The sequence below is a fragment of the Crinia signifera genome, chromosome 7 (assembly GCF_055691185.1).
Source record: "Crinia signifera chromosome 7, ASM5569118v1, whole genome shotgun sequence".
In the NCBI taxonomy this organism is placed as follows: domain Eukaryota; kingdom Metazoa; phylum Chordata; class Amphibia; order Anura; family Myobatrachidae; genus Crinia; species Crinia signifera.
In genome coordinates this window covers 56,820,917-56,840,287 of record NC_139223.1, presented here as the reverse complement: position 1 = coordinate 56,840,287, position 19,371 = coordinate 56,820,917, and the positions used below count along the sequence as shown (strand labels likewise).

Below are 19,371 nucleotides of genomic sequence, written 5' to 3'. Positions count from 1 at the left end.
TCCTCTGTTGCCCTGTTTCAGTGTGCTGTACTTGAAGTGTTGTTGCTGTACTTTTGTTGTGAAGCCACCTGATGTGTTCCCAATGATTCTGCTGTGGCTATTTATTCTTTATTATTTTATTTGGTCCTGGTATGGTACCATTTGTTTTGTTATGTATTTTCATTTTTTGCCTAAGTTTGTTTAATAAATGTTATTTTGGCCCCACAAATGTCTGTATTAATTTAGACATGCAGAAGTGGCATGTGTATTAGTATTAATATTATTACGTTGTGTGCATTATTTGCAATGTTAAAGTGTGTGACAAGTGCAGCATGTAATGTTCCCTTTAAGCTGAAATGCTTCCAATTGTAGCAGTGAGAAGCGTGTAATTAACAAGTAATGGGTAAAGTATGTGATTGTATTGGGTTCAGGTGACATTGGTTGAGGTGCGTCCGTCCTGATTAGGCGTTCCGATTGCCTAGCGCATGACCGAGTGGTGTCCGCAAAGCAAAAGTAACCTTTTGGACACCGCACATTTCTTCCCTTTTTGTTCGCGTGCATTCGGCGTGCTGTCCGAATGCACGCCTACCAATATATGTGTACTCCCCCGTGTCCGCCCATGTTTCCGCCCAGTTTAGCCCACTTTGAAACTACGCCCCTGTGTCATTCCGCATGACGCCCATAACACACCCCTATTGGCCGAATGTATGCGGTGCACAGTTCTGTACGGGATTAGTGAGAACATGTACGGAGACCATGCGTGGCACATGCGCGTCGCGTTCTCCACGCATGCGCAGACGGCTAAAAAACGCCATCCGAAATAATGCGGAAAAGTCCGCACCGATCAGAATAAGGGCCATGGTTTTGTCCATCTAAGAAGGATTTTGTCAGAAAGAATGAAGGCCCATATATGAGCACCCAACAAGGAGGGTCTTGAACCGAACAGAAAACAATAATGAAACCTTCAAAGGGATGTGTTTATTTTTGCTTTAGAAGAGGATGTCTTTTCTGATAAAAAGTAAAAGAAAATGTACTGTACATACTATAGTATATATATGTTGCTTTACATGGATGCTGGGAAATTGTGAAGAAATCATTATACCTGGGATAAAGTATAACTCCCCATCACCCATTACCTGAAACCAATCAAAAGCATTTTCTGACTGGCTACTTGTTTTCGGCTGCTGCTGCAAGGGAGTCCTGGATTGTAGTGAGAAAGGTTTTAGTGGACATTTATTATGATAAAAGAGGTCTAGGTCAACAGCTAATGAGGTTGTCCACTATTGCTCAACAGGCAATAGGCTGTCATGCAATAGGTCCACATGAATGAAAGGTCGACACAGGAAAAAGTTGACACAAATTGTGCACAGTTTTTGGTGTCTATGTTGACATATGTAGACATGGACCCCTGATTAATGTAAAGGGGCACCTGGCCACGTTTGGCACACTATTATCTTCTCAATCTATGCCGACATGGATGGAGAATTGAAAACAAGCCAGAAAAAAAAAATCCATGTCGACCTTTATGTGTCGACCATCATTATGACAACCGTTTGCTTGTTGACATGTTGCTTGTAGACCAATAGGGGTCGACTTATTGACGGCCAACCTAGACATTGTTGACCTATCAACCGCTTGTTAGCAAGGGGATTCGGGAGGCAGGGGCGGGTGGGCATTCAGCGGGGCAGCAGGCGGCACTTACCTGTTCGCTAGACTGCGAGTATATGCAGCCTAGCGAACCCGTCTGAATCAGGCCCTTTGTGATGAGATTTTGGGTCCCTTACAAACAAAATAAAAAATAAAATGACAACATACTTTCGCCATGGTATCAATAGCAAGCAGAACTTAATTGAATGCCCGCTCTGTAATGTAAATCAGAGAACTGTCTAGACAAAGTGATTCCTAGCCCCAATTATACATATCTTCCATTGTACGCTGCACGCCTGCCGCAAAGTACGCTGTGCCAAAAACAAATACACAGAACTTATTTGACCTTCCAAAATGTTCAGCTTTCCAGCATTATACAAAAGCATCACAGTGCAAGACTCCCTAAGTTCCTCTTCTCTGTGCCAGGCTGATGGCCTGGCTCCGATCCTGGAAAATTAACACATTGCCTTATCTTCCCTTCACCTATTTTAGTCCCTAACAGGTCCAGTAAAGCCTTTTCTGTTTACATGATTCATCTGATAAACATTGCACAGAGCAAGGAGAATACTATTGCATTGTTACAATGTTGGATGCTAAAGTCGGAAGGCTATTACACTAATTCATCCTTGAGATCAAAGCCCACACACAGTCAGTTCTGCAGCCTCCAGCTATTTTCCTTTAACTTTGCTTTTTGACAGCGGTCCTTCATATCTGCGGCTCTGTTCTCTTTTGAAAATATTGCTTCCTCCTTATTAAAAAGAAATGGAATTGCTATCTATTACAGCACACAGAACATCAGAGCTTTGAATGTTTGGAACTGACGTTGGTACCTGTCTGCAAAAGGATGCTGGCTTATCAGAAAATAGCTTGGCAGTCACAAGCGCTTAACAAAAGACCGTAAAAAGAATACCTTTCATATATGTATGTGCAGAGATCACTTTTGTTTGCTTGTGTTTCAAGTACATAAAAAAAAAACCTTTTTTGGGACCCCCTCCCGACCAACACCATCTTTTCTGTCTGCCTCCGGACCACCCAGAAATTCAAAGTGAGAGGTTGTACAAAGGCAGAGTTCAATGGTTCAGAATAAAACGACCCAATTTAATCAGTTATTTGCTGTCTTTCTTATAACCATATTGGACGCAAACAAAATATCCCAATAGTCTTGCTGTCTGGGAGTTAGGAACAACCTCTACTCAAGTCAGAGGGAGGGGAGTACAGTGGGAGTCCAGGCTTAGGCTGGGAGAGCTCAGCCGAGCATCTCCCCCCTCCCTCTCAGGAGTTGGAACAAACAGGACCCAGCACAACAACAGAGGCACATTAGAGCAATAAAGGGACCTGCACTATGTTTGACCATACTCAGTACCCATATAATTGCTTCAACTATGATGGAGATGATTACCCAACTTGCAGTTCAGACGAGGAGAAAAAGTGTACCAGACCTGCCTATAGGTAAGAAGATTTAGAATAATGACCTATTTTATTCTAGATTAGAGAAATGCATGCAGGTAGTGTTTCCATTTAGTTGCCTGATGTCATACTGAAATTATATACTTTACAGTATAGAACTCATTTTGAAATTGGTAGAGGAGAAATTGAGTTGCTGTAACTTTAACTTTTGTGTTGTGGACATTGAAAAAAAACAACTCTAACTATCTGGTTTAGGTATATAAAGTGTGTCAAGTGTACAGCATATAATAGTATATAAAATAGTATAATATAACAGAAGTATATTACACTATTAAGTATTATACTGATAAGCTATGAGTCCTGTTGGAGAAAGAATGCTATATAAATAGTATTATTATTATTATTATTATTATTATTATTATTATTATTATTATTATTATATGCAATTTATACATTATCTATCTATCTATCTATCTATCTATCTATCTATATATATATATATATATATATATATATATATATTTATATATACTGCAAATATAGTATTTATGTAAATATGTATACAATTTTCGGGGGGGGGGGGGTATTATGTATAAATTAATAAGAATTGTGATCTATACCTCTGTAAACACCATTATTGCATGATTATTATTACTTAATAATGTTTTTTATTGTAGGTTATAATAAATTGTTACATAATATTTTATATGATAGACTGTGTTTTTAAATGAGATTATATTTCTATATATACTGTATAATATATGACTAACAGCATATAACGTTGTAACGTGCTGTACGGATTGTGTAGTGCGTTGAATTTGCGCTGAACTCTGCATGTATTACTAATTAGTGTAACTTGAGGATGCTACAACTAAAGTCTTCTCATATCGTTGCTTATTGAGTATTCTGATTATCCGTGCTTTTATTTCAGTTATATTGCATTGATAGCAATGGCGATCCAGCAAAGTCCTGATAATAAAGTCACATTGTCTGGTATATATGACTTTATTATGAAGAAATTCCCATACTACAGATCCAATCAGAGGGCATGGCAGAATTCCATCAGACACAACTTGTCACTCAACAACTGTTTTGTAAAGGTAAGACAGCGATTGTGTGCAAATATTAGGTGCAATTTTTTCTTTCTATCAGGTTTTGCAGTTAAATGCAGTATAGGTTGAGTATCCCTTATACAAAATGCTCGGGACCAGAAGTATTTTGGATAACGGATTATTCCGTATTTCGGAATATTTTTATATTTGAATGAAGTATCTTGCATTTATAATGTTATAAACACATCAAACACATGAAATACTCACAAATACATTTTATTTGTGCATTAAACAAGGTTTGAAAACATGAAACAAAGTTTGTGTCCTATCTCAGGTACTGAATTTAAATTCCAAGCAATCATTTTCTTGCACATATTTAGTACCAGTTACATATCATGTCCCCAGTAATGCCAGTTACTGATGTCCCCAGTAGTGACAGTTACATATTATGTCCCCAGTAGTGCCAGATACATATCATGTCCACTGTAGTGTCAGTTACATATCATGTCCACAGTAGATTTTAACAACAACAAAAAAAGTACATTTTGGAAACTATGGTTTTCTGAATATTTTGGTTAATGGATATTTGGATAAGGGATACTCAACCTGTAATGCAAATGATCTGTAAACTAGGGAATCCAGCATTCAAAAGTAATGTAATGTTGTTAACTAGAATAAATTAACATGTGGCTTATCAACTTGTGAGCTGGAGATTTCATATGTCATGTATCAACTGAGTTTGAAAAAACAGTAGTCTCAGCTCTCTTATACCCTTTTCAGACTGCCGTAATAACTCGAGTTATTGCCGGTTCCACCCAAGTCATGTCTCAGTCTGAAAGGGTCACAATAAATAACCCAGGCCAAGTGAACCAGCAATCCAATCTGATAAGTGACCAGGGATGGACATAGGAATGACCCATAGAAATGGTGCAGAGTTAATAGGCAACCTGTTTACAGCATGGGGAAAGCCAAATCTTACATCATCTCCCAGCACTTGGAGATGATGTAATCTCAAAGCAGGGGCAGAAGAAAGAATGCACCCATGTGCAGTGTAAACTTGGCCGACCCGAGTATAACATCTGGGTTGGATCCATGTTAAAAATTCTGACTCGTATCCGGTATTTCGATCCGATTAGGGGTATTCACCTCCTTCTTTTGTATTCACTACAGCAAGATTTTTCTGGGATTTACAATAAATATTCATTTACATTTAGTCATTAACGGGCAACAATAAGGCAGCACAAATCCATCATATATTTGGTAGGCCATATTACTTTCAAATGAGAAATTAAGTGGCTTAAAACAAAAATCTTTTATCTACAGGATTTCTCCACTGGAAATATTTACTGATCTAACACTTAGCTTGACATTAGCTCTACAATGCCTTTAAGTGTTACAAACAGAATTTGCACCTCTAGGAGTAAGCATTTCCACTTTACAAGTCACAAAACCTTGCAAATAGAGATCTCATAAACATTATGCAAAATTAAAATATAAGTGACGAGAATGTCAACGAGAAGACACAAATTCTTATTGGGCTTATATATTACTGTATAAAATACGGAGTTTACTGGGGTTGCTAAAGCACACTAACAGCCCATGTTTAAGTATAGACAAGCTTAAAAACAGGGGAATTAATTAGTACCCCAATAATTTTTTTATTGAATTATCTGTGCTCAAGCATGGACAACCTTAAAACCTACACTATTTGTGTGTCTTGAGAACCAAGTTTAGGAAACACTGCCTTATTAAATAACTCTAGAAAAGTCACACTTAGAACACTTCACTTTGATATTATCTAATTATCTAATTAATTAATATCTAATTGAAGCAACATAATCTGCTCCAACTATTAGTAGAAAGATGTGTAGTCTAAATATAAATTATGCTCCCACAGATGATACATTTTATTGAAAAACTGGTCACCGGTCAACCGAGTTAATTGACCACTGATATGATGGAGACGTTGGTATTTTCTGATCTTTTTTGTCAGGGTTGTGACATACATTTTTCTACCTGCAGGTCCCAAGAACAGAAGGAAATGAAAAGGGAAAGGGAAACTATTGGTCTTTTGCTTCTGGATGTGAGTCAATGCTTGACCTCTTTGAAAATGGGAATTATAAAAGAAGGCGGAGGAGAAGAAACATGAAAAAATCTCAGAAGGATAGAAAACCAAGTCTGACTAAAAACCCTAGTTCTGGAGAGTTTGCCATAATTGGCTCTGCAGAACATCTGGTTCTCTGCAATGAGAACCGATCTGAACCAAGAACTAGACTGGTGGACTCAAGCAGTTTGTTCTCCAACAACATCTCCAGCAGACAGATTGAGAACAGCTCTGCTCTCGGAAAGACTGAAGAGATCAAATTTAGCATTGACTACATTTTATCAGCTCCAGACCCTTCACCTGTTCTAAGACCCCAACATAACATTCTCAATAATAGATTTCACACTCTGGATTCTCAGCCACGGAATCTCCACCTTTGGAGTCTATAAAACTAAAGATATGAACTTCACCTTGGTTCTTTACCTATTGTGATTCTCAGACACACATATTTGGCGACGATCACTTCTGTAGTTGTGTAACTGAATCGACTTAAAACTAAGTTTTGCTTTAGACATTAATATAATCAAAATGGAGAAATGTAATTTCCAGAGATCACGTATGAACTTCAGTAATATAAGAGCTAGAGATGTCATTATACATTTTATTTATGAACAGTATCAGATAATATTTAAAAAGTAGTCTTGGAATAAAGGATAAATCTGCAGGCAACTGGCTAGAGTAGACTACAGTATATGGCCTGAAGCTATATTTAAAGGGACAAGGCAGTATACAGAAGAAATGACTGTACATGGTACTTGGCACAAGTTTATATAGATTCATGTGGCAAGTATATAAAATAAAAAAATACTGCAAGCAGACAGACATGTTCATTATCGTTCCTAGCTAGTGGGACTCACACTTGCTTCGTTAGGTTTTGGATTTACAAACACTGTTCAAAAATATAATAATTTCATTAAAAACACTAAGCAAAACATAAAAATTCTATTAGTTAGTTTTAAACATTGGCAAATTCCTAATCGTCAGCTTGCTTGCCCTTACGGACCTCAAGACACGAGTATCATGTATAAAAAAATTGAAAGACTTGACAAACATTTAAATATATTCTAACATCTAATACATTTTACAGAAATTAATTTCCAGTGCTTACAACACACATCTATACTGTCCATTTTGCATTCATATAAAGCCAATTGAATAACATTTGACTTATAATATTTATAAAGTTTTTATTGCTAAAACTTTTAGCATTCCAGGTAGCCAAGTGATTTTTTTTTCTAAACAACTTAATGAGTTTTCTATTTGGCTTAATTATGTGAGTCATTAAACATGCCCAAACACGGGCATTATGAGTACTCAGACGCAACTGCCGGAACCTGACACAGGGCAGTTGTAAGATGACTGCTCATATATTCATATATTCATATTTTCTAGCCATCCAGATTACATCTGAGTGAATTCAAAAAGATGCTGTTCAGTAGCGATGTCTGATTCAGACCATATAGAATTGGCATAATAAGCCAGCAAAATCAAACCTTGTGTGGAATATTTAACAACACAGACTTCTAGGGGTATATTTTCAAAAAGTGTAAAACCAATCTTAATCGATGCTGGACTTCCCAGGCTGACAGATTCATTTTTATATTCATTTTTAAATGTTATTAAATATGCGTTCTAGCCTTGGAAGTCCAACATCGAATACATTCAAATTGAAAGAGCTTAACATCATCCAAAAATCAACCAAAATTTAAAATAATAAATAAAAAAAATCATATATCATATATCAATAAATTATGTAAAAAAATGGACCTTTGGTAACTATACCCCATAGAACACTTAGAACGCCATTTCTTTTAATTCAACTGGTATTTTAAAAACCAACTGAATTAGTTATATTCTAGTAGCTATTATATGAAGATGTAGTCGTATTACACTGCACCATGACTCATAAAAATCCAGACATATCCAAAACTACTGTATTATCAGTGAAAATTGATTAAAAACCAGTTATAAAAGCCAGTGTGTTACAGTCACATAACTAGTAAAACAGGTTGATGTTTATAGAAACATAAAATGTAAATTAAGTTATTACACATTGTTAATATATAGATATACTATATATTTTTATAGGTTATTTTAAGTAGAGGAATGCACTTTCATGAAGCGGGCTGCATTTGGTAGAATGTCAGTGTGTGATTTATGTGTGTGACAGTATTTGTTCCAATATGCTTTCCTTGTCTGACTATGCAAATTCATCACAGTATGATATATATTACATTTTCTTTCATTGAACAAGCCTATAAAATGGTACAAGGTGTTATCAGGATTCTTATTTATGCTAGCCTGTTTGGCATGTCTTGCTGTAGGTGCTTTGGCTGTTTGTTTGGAATACTGTACAACTCTCAGTGGATGTATATAAAGTACTTTGTATTGTACAGTGACAAATCATGGTCTTATTATCTGCTAATGTTCCCCATTTTTGAGTGTGGGTTTCAATCTGTTAACCCCTTTTTGGGGGGTATTCAATGTTGGGTCACGGCGGTCGAGCTGGCCCAACCGCCATGACCCTGTCGCTTTCTCGGTCTGCTCGACCGAGAATTTGCAGGCGGGATTCGATGTCCCGCCTGCAGCGGGATGAGAAGGGGGCGTGGTCGTGAGCTGCGGCCGGGAATCGGCGAGCTGCAGCCGGAGCTCGGCAATTCCTGGCCGTTCTCGACAGAACGAGCCCAACTGCTTGTGTAGTTGGGCTCATCTGCCGAGATCCCCTGTTCAATGCTGTCGAGGAAGACAACATTGAATAGGGCCCCGCAGCCATCTCCCCTGTCCGGGTGTAGGAGAGTACACACAGGGCGATTCTTCTAAGCGATTTTGACTACATCCAAATCACTTAGAAAGGTTCCCTGACGGAAATAGCATCGGGAATTCCCCACATTAAAGTGGACATTTAAGTTGTTACTAATGTGTTAAATATTAAACTTGATAATAAAAAGCATTTTTTAATTATAGCGCCCTAGAGCATTAGAATTTTTTTCACAGCACCCCTAGGCCAAAAGATTCTTATTGAGAAATTTAGAAAACAAATTCAATTAAGTAAATTGTATTTAGACATCTTCCTTAAGGGTTAGTTATGTGGTGAGGAACAGCATTTACTTCTGATTGTCCACATATTTTATGATGGGAAGCCACAAGCATTGCCTATGATGCTGACCAACTTGAATCTGTATCACTCCTGGACCAGCCCCAGAGACACCCCTGCAAATGTCCCAAGGCACCTCAGAGTGCCACGGCACACAGCTTGGGATGCACTGTAATAGGGCAAGGTAGCGTTCTATTAGTTCCTCTGATTCTGTTAAGCCCTAAGTTACAGTGGGTATGGGTCATATAGTCGACAGTAATTAGGTCGACGACTATTGGTCCACTGGCAAAATGTCGACACATGAGAAAGGTCGACAGGCATTAGATCAACATGGTCAAAAGGTCAACACAAGCAAAGGTTGACATGAGCTTTTCATAGTTTTTGGGTGTCTATGTCGACATGGACACTGTATAAGTCCTTGGCACACTTTTATATTCTCCATCTATGTCCATGTGGAGAGTTAAGTGTGAAGATCCACCTTTAAAAAAAAAACCATGAAAACCTTTTTCATGTTGACTTTTTCCATGTTGACCGATTGCTCATGTCAACATCTTCACCATGTTGACCTTTTTATGTATCAAACTTTTACATGCCGACCAATAGTGGTCGACCTCTTCACTGTCGACCTAATTACTGTCGACTTATGAACCACATACCTCTACACTGAGCATTGCAAAGTATATGTTCAAACTGGAAAAATGTCTAGATCTCTTATAACACATTAGGCCTACAGAAGGAGCGCCTGTCAGCCAGCCTGAACTATCGCCAGATCTCCTCAACTGGCGCAGGCTGCCGGACAGGAGCTCTATCGGACTGGGATGCACAAGCGTCTCGCGCGTCCCAGTCAGCACGGCAGCGGGGAGCGGATTCCTTGCCTGTCTCCGCTTCAGGGAGACAGGCAGGGCGAGTGGGGGCTGCAGGGGGCTACGGGGGAGCAGTGGGGAGCCGGTGGAGGGCGGCAGCAGGCTATGACAGAACGGGGCATGCGAGCATCTTGTGTGTGCACACCCCATTTTGTCAGATGGTGCAAAGCAGTGGTTGAAGATTCTATCGCCAGGACCAGCTCCCTTGAGAGCTGCTACATCTGTACCTATGATACTGGATAGTGTGGCTCAGACAATGGCTGTCCAGATGCTGTTATATTTTGCTCTTGAGAAAGTTCTAGACACATGGTTAATGAGAGAAGTTAAACATCCTTCAAACATAATTAAAGTGAACAGTGGTGATGTGTTGCCCAGAGTAACCAATCCGATTCTGTCTGGAATGCAAGAGAGAAATTTTAGCTAGAATCTGATTGGCCGCAATAGGCAACATCCTCACTTTCCTCATTTAGAAATTTCCCTCATAGTCCACCTAAAGTTGTAAACACAGTTAGTGCAACTTGAGCAGGACTGACCACATGTGCGCTCCAATAAAGCCTCACCTTGGCCCATCTGCCAAATCAAATGGTCAAATGTGAACTCACCTGCTGTGAAAATAAGAATGAGATCTCGTCTCTCATATCTGCAATCCACAAACATTCAGTATATATTACATTATTGTAATGTAATAATAACAATTGTGCGCACATAACTGCGGGCATTTGTTTTATGATGGGATATCAATCATTTTTCGAAAAGTAATGCCATGCAGTGTTGTTGTGCACCCTGGCGACTTATTCACTAGTTTCACAGGGCTCCAAGTGAATGGCATTTAATATCCAGCAACATAACACAGGTGCAGGAGTTGTGACCTTATTTAAATGTCGGAGCCAGAATACAACATTCCCAGTGCAATTATAATTTAATTTCCTATGCCTTGCTTGCAAATCTCAGATCGATCATTGATATTAACATTAATATCATATTACCCCCGAGTAAACGTCAGCTTCTAGATTGATACGGATCACCAACTTTCTATTAGGAAACTTACAGGCAGAGCCATATGCTGCACAGGCACATTAACATAAATTAATTTATCACATGACCAGTTGTGGTGTGGAATATATTGCTATAAAACAGCATTTGGATTGTATATTTGTATATGAAAACATGTGTGTGTGTGTCATATATATTATTTCTAAAAGGTGATTTTTCATGACGTTCCCTTTTTCTACCTTCATACTTAACCAAAATTGATAAATGAGGAACCATTTGAAAGATGACGTTCTCCCCTTCTGAGGAATTGATCATTTACAATTGCACATGGTATAGTTTGTTTACAAATCGAATTTAAATATTGACTAAGCTCCGCTCATCTGCTCCACCTTCCCGCTGCACTGTATCAGCTCAGTGTATGAATAACATAGGGGATTGCACGGAGGAATAACACTAGCAGCACTGGTACATTACTCCCCCCAGTGTACGAAAAACATGGGGGGATACCTGGATCTACTCTGTAAACATGGGGAATTCCATGGGCGAATAAGACTAGTAGCTTCCCTGCCCACTTGCACCTCAGAGCGATGGGCAGGGGATCGGGGGGAGCAGGGGGCAGCTGGGGCAGAGAGTAAATTTGAATGAAATCCTGATACAACTGAAATAAATGAATAAATTGTTTGGAAGCTTCTCTAGTATAGATCCAGGGCCGGTGCAAGGCACCGGAGCGCCCCAGGCAAATCGGGGTGGGGGGGGGGGTGGTACCTGTCCTGCGGCGCTGTGTATTTAAATCTGGCGGCGGAGGCCGCGGGGGTCCCTGCAGTCCATTAGAAATCACGAGCGCTATCCGCCGGGCTATGCGGAAGCGCTTCTAGTGTGAAAACACTGGCAGCACGCTGATTGGCTGAGATCAGCGTGCGCCGTGCTGCCAGAGTTTTCACTCTAGAAGCGCCAGATTTAAATACACAGCGCCGTAGGACAGGTACCCGGGCGGCACAAAATGCCGCCCTCCAGTGGCCGGCGCCCTAGGCAAATGCCTAGATTTGCCTAGTGGTGGCGCCGGCCCTGTATAGATCACATACATACAGTATACATATTTATGCGAAATGTTTTATGTAGCATGTGTGAAAGCGCAACTGACACAATGGATACTGTGCAAAATAATACATCCAAATCTAAAACTCTCTCAATTGCCATGTTCATGGTCATTGAAACAGTGGAATTTGATTGAATTTATAATATTTCTAATTTCAGTAGCATCAACACAATATTTTTTTCTTTATTAGGATTGCATTTTAAAGATTATAAGATTACCCTGCACACATAAAATATTTAATTGCGAAAATCGCTTAATTATAAGTGATAGATTTTTAGGATATACATCATGCCTGCTATTATGTGACAGCATTGAGAGAAACACAATGTGATCAAACTCTAATCTATTGTACTATCAGATTGTAACCTCTATTAGTCTATAAAATGATATATTTTTGTAGGCTAAGTGATTTTGGTGTTTGTCTTATGCTGGGTACACACCAGGATGACAAGGGTTCAATCCCATCAATCTAGATCCAATTCCGACCGATTGGATGTAGATTGTGTGGTGATTGAGCCCTTTTCTGTCCTGGTGTGGACCGAAACCAATCCGATGCGCGGTCCCGCGGGTCGGTTGTTCTTCAGATCCTACCTGCAGCAGGTAGGATCTGGAAACCACCATACTCCCAGGTGTGGGTCGCCATTGGATTGGACCCGCTCACGGTGCACATTGTGAGCGGGTCGTGCCCCCTGCGTCATCGTGAGTGGGTCGGAAGAAACACAGACGAGCCGCTCACAATGTGCATCGTGAGCGGGTCATCCTGGTGTCTACCCCGCATAAGAATAGTTCATGGACCATCTGGTATATTTTGAGTGCCATGGATCTATATTGTATCTTCATCCGCTAGAGTAGCAGTTATCATTATCATTTACACTTTTATCTGCTCCATTGTAAGCACAGGAGATCTGTCCAAATTGGACATTCACTTTGAATACGCACAATTAAGAATAGTGAGTAACTCTAGTCACACACCCATGATATACAAATGGAACTGTTTTCTGACATGGGAATGCTTAGTTGCCTCTGAGTTAACCCAGTAAAGCTCATTGAGCTGCCGCAGAATAATGACTGAGATGTGTATGACCCTTAGTTGCTTTCTCATAGTCAGATATGAAAGCAGGCTGCATGGTTTGCTAATTATCACTAGATGTGGCTGCATTCTAAGAGGTCCATTGATTATCTGACCACATACAGCAGGGGTGTCAAACTCAAATTCATCGGGGGCCGCATCAGCAGTTTGGTCACCCTCAAAGGGCCGGTTGTATCTGTAGGTCCCCCTGTATAATTATAATGCCATGACACCACAGGCTGCTCCTCCTGTATAATATAAAATGAATGCCATGACACCACAGGCTGCTCCCCCTGTATAATAATAATGCCATGACACCACAGACTGCTCCCCCTGTATAATATAATAAAAGTAATGCCATGACACATAAATGATTATACAGGAGGAGCAGCCTGTGGTGTCATGGCATTATTATTATTATTATTATACACGGGGACACCTCAGGAAACAGCAGATATATATATTTTTTTTATTGTGAGTGTGATCCTCATCCTCAATTACTGTTTCTCCGTCTGTCCTGCAGCTGCTGCGGCTTCCAGCTTTTCTTCACTGCTTACTGCGGCCACACTGTCCCCGACTCCTGGTCCAGCTTCCCTGCCTGCTCCTACTTCTCTACAGACGCATGGGCGGGCGGCGTCATCGTCATGACGTCCCCACCCAGTGTCTGTCACTGCCGGGCATCAGAGGGAACAGGCGGCCTGGCCCTCCTCCACGTAGCCATGGAGGCCGGTGGCCATGTTTCTGTAGCCGCATACATATGTGCCTATAGGAACATGGCCGCCGACAGTGGAGGAACAGGTAAGGCGGCCGCGGACATGGACGCAGCACTCCTGTTTTAGACACACTGCCCCTGCATGCTATCTCCTCGTGCGGGCCACATGACGAGGTCTGGCGGGCCGGATCTGGCCCGCGGGCCTTGTGTTTGACACCCGTGACATACAGTATGCAATGCGATCTGGGCAGCATTTACCATCCAGGATCCCATTGCAATATGTGATCCTTTTATTTTAATGTATCAACCTGCTGGTGCAGTCACAGGGGTACCGAATGGAGCCCAGCCCTGCGATCTGCTTTATCGGGTGCCAGGGGGTCTGCGCATGCATGGTTAGCACTGACCCCCAGCCGACCCCGCTGACCTCACTGCCTTACTGGCAGTGCGGTCTGTAGCCCATAGGAGCCAGAAGCCGAGTGGGTGGACGGGCAATGGAGCCAGGAGCCACGATGCTACCGGAAGCTGGGTGGGTGTACTGTTGTCCTGGAGCCGGGCAGGACGCAATAGATGCAGCGGGAGGACAGCGCACCCAGGATGAGGAGTGCCATGCGGCTGTGTGGCCTGCGCAGCGTGACCTCTGCCGTCGTCAAGCTGTGCAAAGCCGCACTGCCGGGGGTGGGAGAAGCTGGGCAGCATCTGAGCGGGTGCTCAGATGCTGCTTGGCATTAGACCACACATGCGCCATCTCATCCCAAAGTCCCTGATTGGAAATTCCTATCCCGGGATTGAAATCCCATTGTTTTGGGGGTCACATCCCATGATCTTGCCGATCGTGGGATTCGCCACCCTAGGCAAGAGGGATTTATCCCCAGATGCTTTAGAGAATAAACATAATGATAGAGTAAATAAAGTATCAAGTCAAATAAGTGATAAACTGTGTGATTGTGACATGAGCTCCGCAGAGCCCAGAACCATACAATCTTGACTATTTTCACTTGAGATTTTAACTATGTTTGTTTTTGTCACAAAAAATGTGGTAAAAACCTCATTATCAGGGTTTTTACCTCATTTTGGTCAGGGCAGCCAAGAGGAATGCCGGGCCCCAATAAAATTTTGGGGGCATGGCCTAAGTGTGTGTTGTGGGAACCTCCCACACTTAGGCCACGCCCCCAAAATGTTTAGAGGAGGGTGAAAGAAAACTCTAAAATCTGTAATCTCAGCAGCACACCTACAGCATGTGCTGTGCTGACTGCAGGCTCAGCATGACCTCTCACGCTGTCAGTGAGACACTCATGCTGAGCCTGCTGTCAGCACAGCACATGCTGTAGAAGTGTGTACTACTGTTGCTACCCGGGAGGGATGGAGGGGGAAGGGAGGGGTCAGACCTGCGGGGCCCCTTCAGCAAGTGTGGGCCCGGGTAATTAGTACCCGCTCCCCCCCTCTCTCGGCTCCCCTGATTTTGGTATGCATGAAAACCAGCACGCCTGGCTGCCGCCATGGGGGGTATCATCAGCAAAAGCTTCTTACCGCATCCTCAACCGCCCCACACTGACCCCTGCCACCCCACACTGACCGCGCTGCTCCCCCCTAACCTATGTCCGGGCAGCTTCCTGCTGTGCTGCCCAGACCAGTGGCCTCCTCCTCCCTAGCCCCATACTGAGCCCTGTAATGTGATTGGCCGATGCGTCTCCAAGGAGATGCATAGCGCATCCCTGATTGGCTGAGAGACGCATAAGCCCAAAATGCTATCAGCCTCTGTAGCGCTGCGCAGGAGAAAGACGGCTCACCCCGCTGTTAGTGCGGGGTGAGCTGGCTCTGCAGGAGGGAGGACAACTGGACCTAGTGTAAAAGTGAGGTGTGTGTTTGTGTGTGAAATAAAGTTATACTTTTCTGTGTGTGTGTTTTATTTTAACATTCTTTTTACAGGTGGACTACCATTAATGCCCCGCATGCTGGCACTTGTGGTTCTCCAAGTCCCAGCATGCGGGGGAGGTCTGCTGGCACTTGTAGTTCTTCTGCATAAAGCAATGTTAGGTATGTGAGATTTAACACAAACCGGTGACAGCCCCGGGATTCAGCCCTGGACGGGTGAAGCCTGGGGGGGTCCCCTTTATTGAGGGGGTCAACACTCCTCCAGTTATCCCGCCCAAGGCTGACCAGCCACGGTGCTCATGTTTCGGCCGGGGGACCTAATATAAAAAGTGGCCCCCTGGAGCCCGGTGCTGGTTTCAAAATACGGGGGACCCCCATATTTTTTTGTCCCCCATTTTTTTGGAACCAGGACCAGTCCAAGAGTCCGGGGCTGGTTTCAGATATACGGGGGACCCCTATGCTTTTTGTCCCCCGTATTTTTGATACCAGGTCCGGCTCAATGAGCCCGGGGATGGTTATGCTCAGGAGGGGGGACCTCACGCAATTTAAAAAAAAAAAAACTTTCACACATTTTTTTACACAGGACCATGCAGAGATCTCAATGATCTGTGGAGGGTTCTAGCAAATTCACATATCAGAACCTGGACTACATGTTTGGTGATCTTTAGACACATTTTCCCGAATTCGCATCTCATTAAATATGCAAATTGTATACTGTTCAATGGGAAAACATCTGGATGCGAGTTCCAGCGCAACTAAAAATCGCACTTTCAGAATGTGCGATTTTGCGGCAAAATCAGCGGTTTTTGCCATTTTTCGCATCTCATAAATTATGCGAATTCGGGAAAAAGTGAAAAAAATCGCAAAAATCACATTTTCGCATTTCATTAAATGTCACCCGTAGTGCCTTATTATATCGTATAAACTGTTGTTAGCTGTTTTTGTGAAACCAACAGTTTGCAAGCCCCAAACTTTTTAAAATACTCCGGAGGGCTTCTGGGAATGCGCGTTCTTTAACATTTCCTGAAGCGAAAGCTAAAGCCACAAATAAACAGCCCTGGTGCCCTAATGTACAATATGAATTTGATTTCATTTAATGAGAATCTTAGGCATCTGCTCGCTAAATGTATTGGGCCAACATAATGGTTTTATTTTTCACATCGCTGGTTGGAACACGGTTGACATTTACCATTTTTAAGAGTAAACAGAATTAAACTACTAAACCTCAGTGTGTGAACTTTTATCCAATAATGCAGCTAGGAAACGTACAATACCATCCCCAGCATTTCATTTAATGGAGTGATATTCAGCTAGAAGTCTCTGTACCCACAGAGAGGGACACTCAAAGTAAATGTTCTTTGTAACTTTTAAGAAATTACTCAGAAGAATTGCAATAACGTATTACTGTATACTGGTCATAACTAATATCTAAAATAGAAATATAATGATTTTTATTTTAAAGCTTTATGATTCTATCTATTACCTTCTTGAAAGCATACCTCCCAACTGTCCTGATTTTTTGGGGACGATCCCACATCCCGCCCAGAACCGGCAGTGTCCAGTGGTGGTGGTGGAGGGGGGGAGTTGGGAGTCCCCCATGCCTGTGCTGCTCTGCAGAGCAGCGGGGAATAGACAGACAGGCAGGCAGAGGGGGTGGGGGAATGGCAAAAATTAGAGAATGACCTCGCGGGAGCCCCACGAACATAGGCCATGCCCCCAGTCACGAGGCCAGTGCACAAGCATCCCTCTTCAGCCTCCTCCAATTTGGGAAGTATGAGAAGGTGCAAAATAAATAAGGACTAGAATCTGATTGGTTGCTTTGGGCAATATCCCATTTTCAGTACAACTCCCATCTTAGTAAATAAATTTACCCCTTAGTCTTTTGGGAGCAATGAGAGACCACTGTCTAATGTATTAAGGGCATGTCTGCATTACTATTTATCATGTGGGGGAGTAGCGTGATTATGTTTTCATGTCTACTCATCCCCATACTAAAAATGAATGAATATATACTGTAAAAATAATTAACAGCAGGGCAGACTCTACCATTAGGCAGCTGCCTCGGGATTCCAGAACATGAGGGGCACTCCTGAACCTATCCCAAAATTATGGAGAGAGTTAAACTTCTAAGATGCCATATCCAATCTTTCACCTGAGGTTCTGCAACATCAGTATTGGTGTGTGGGTGGTGATGGGAGCAGTAATTTGAAGTTTTTGCCTAGGGTACTGAGAAACCTTGCTCCGGCCTTGATTAACAAGATGACACATACACAATGCTAATGCTGATCTGTGACATTAAGCACCAATTTTGCACCTGTTTTATGGATAAGCAGATAGATGTGTGAGCCAAGCTTGCAGCATCTTCTGGGAACAGACAGAATGGTCGTTGCTCAGTTCAATTTATTGGTCCATACCAGGTGTGTGTAAATCAATCTAGACCAGGATCACCACAGTGGAGATTCCTTTACATGGCTGGTGGTTTGCCATATGTTGGCAAATGTATGTAAACAGTGGCGACTCCTGCCTTTAGACTTAAGGGAGGCTGCAATTTCCTGGGTACTGCTCATTGCAAACAGTCATTAATTATTTGTAGGTTATTAGTTTGATTTGCGCTATACAAGTGTTTGTATGCAATTACTGTAAATAACTGATGTACTCATAAGCACACAAACTCAGGTACAGAGAGGAGGTGTGTAACTGAGATCTCTGCATTTCTGTTATCATGTACATTGTATGTCTCTTTTGCTGGTACATTATGCTGTGGGGGGGTTCTTTTCTTCTAGCATCTGCTGGGGTGTAAGGTTTGAGCTTTGTTATAAGAGGGCAAATTCCAGGCATTCTTCTCTGCATGCTGATTATGCTCTTATGGGGCCCATACACTAGAAGGATTTGTCCCTTTTCTACAATTTACTAACATCCCGGGATACGGCCGATCCCGGGTATGAATTGATACGACCGTCATTGGCCATATTCCGTGGACGGCAGAGTGGGGAAAACCAGGGCGATAGGGGAAGCAGATGGGATAGAGCATGTGTGGTACTTCACTCCTGTGGCACCCCGTTTTGTGTACTTTAGATTGCAGCTGCAGATAGTGTTGCCTATGAAGCCTTTTAGCCATTCACTGCAATGGTTAAATCTCTTTCCCCAATTGCTAAGCAGCCCCAGCAACCTTTGGAGCACTAGGACCCAGGGACATGCAACAGAATCCCTGAAGAGTGGAAAGCTGAGAAGGGCTGTGATTGGCTGTGAGCAGGGTGGAGCAGGAAGCAAGGAGAGGAGAGAAGTTGTGCTGAGAGAGGAAGTCCCTGCTTAATTCGGACCACGAGGGCAGGCATGCCGAGTGTGGTGGAGCAGAGGGAGGGAGAGACAACAGTGGGAGCTGCAAGGAGACAATACTGGTGGGAGCCAGCAATCTGTTAAGTTACTGGCCTTTATTCTGTCCCCCCTGGTCACCTGCAAATCCCTATGGGCATAAACTCCAAC

The 19,371-nt window shown here is 42.2% G+C and overlaps 1 protein-coding gene across 1 annotated transcript; it reads left to right on the top strand.

The window, feature by feature from the left end:
• The first annotated feature begins 2,341 nt into the window (after positions 1–2,341).
• FOXL3 (forkhead box L3) lies at positions 2,342–8,657 on the top strand. Its single transcript, XM_083151988.1, has 3 exons — positions 2,342–3,075; positions 3,965–4,133; positions 6,108–8,657. Exons 1-3 carry the CDS (start codon positions 2,969–2,971, stop codon positions 6,576–6,578), a joined length of 747 nt encoding a protein of 248 aa, XP_083008114.1. The 5' UTR covers positions 2,342–2,968; the 3' UTR covers positions 6,579–8,657.
• Positions 8,658–19,371: the final 10,714 nt, after the last annotated feature.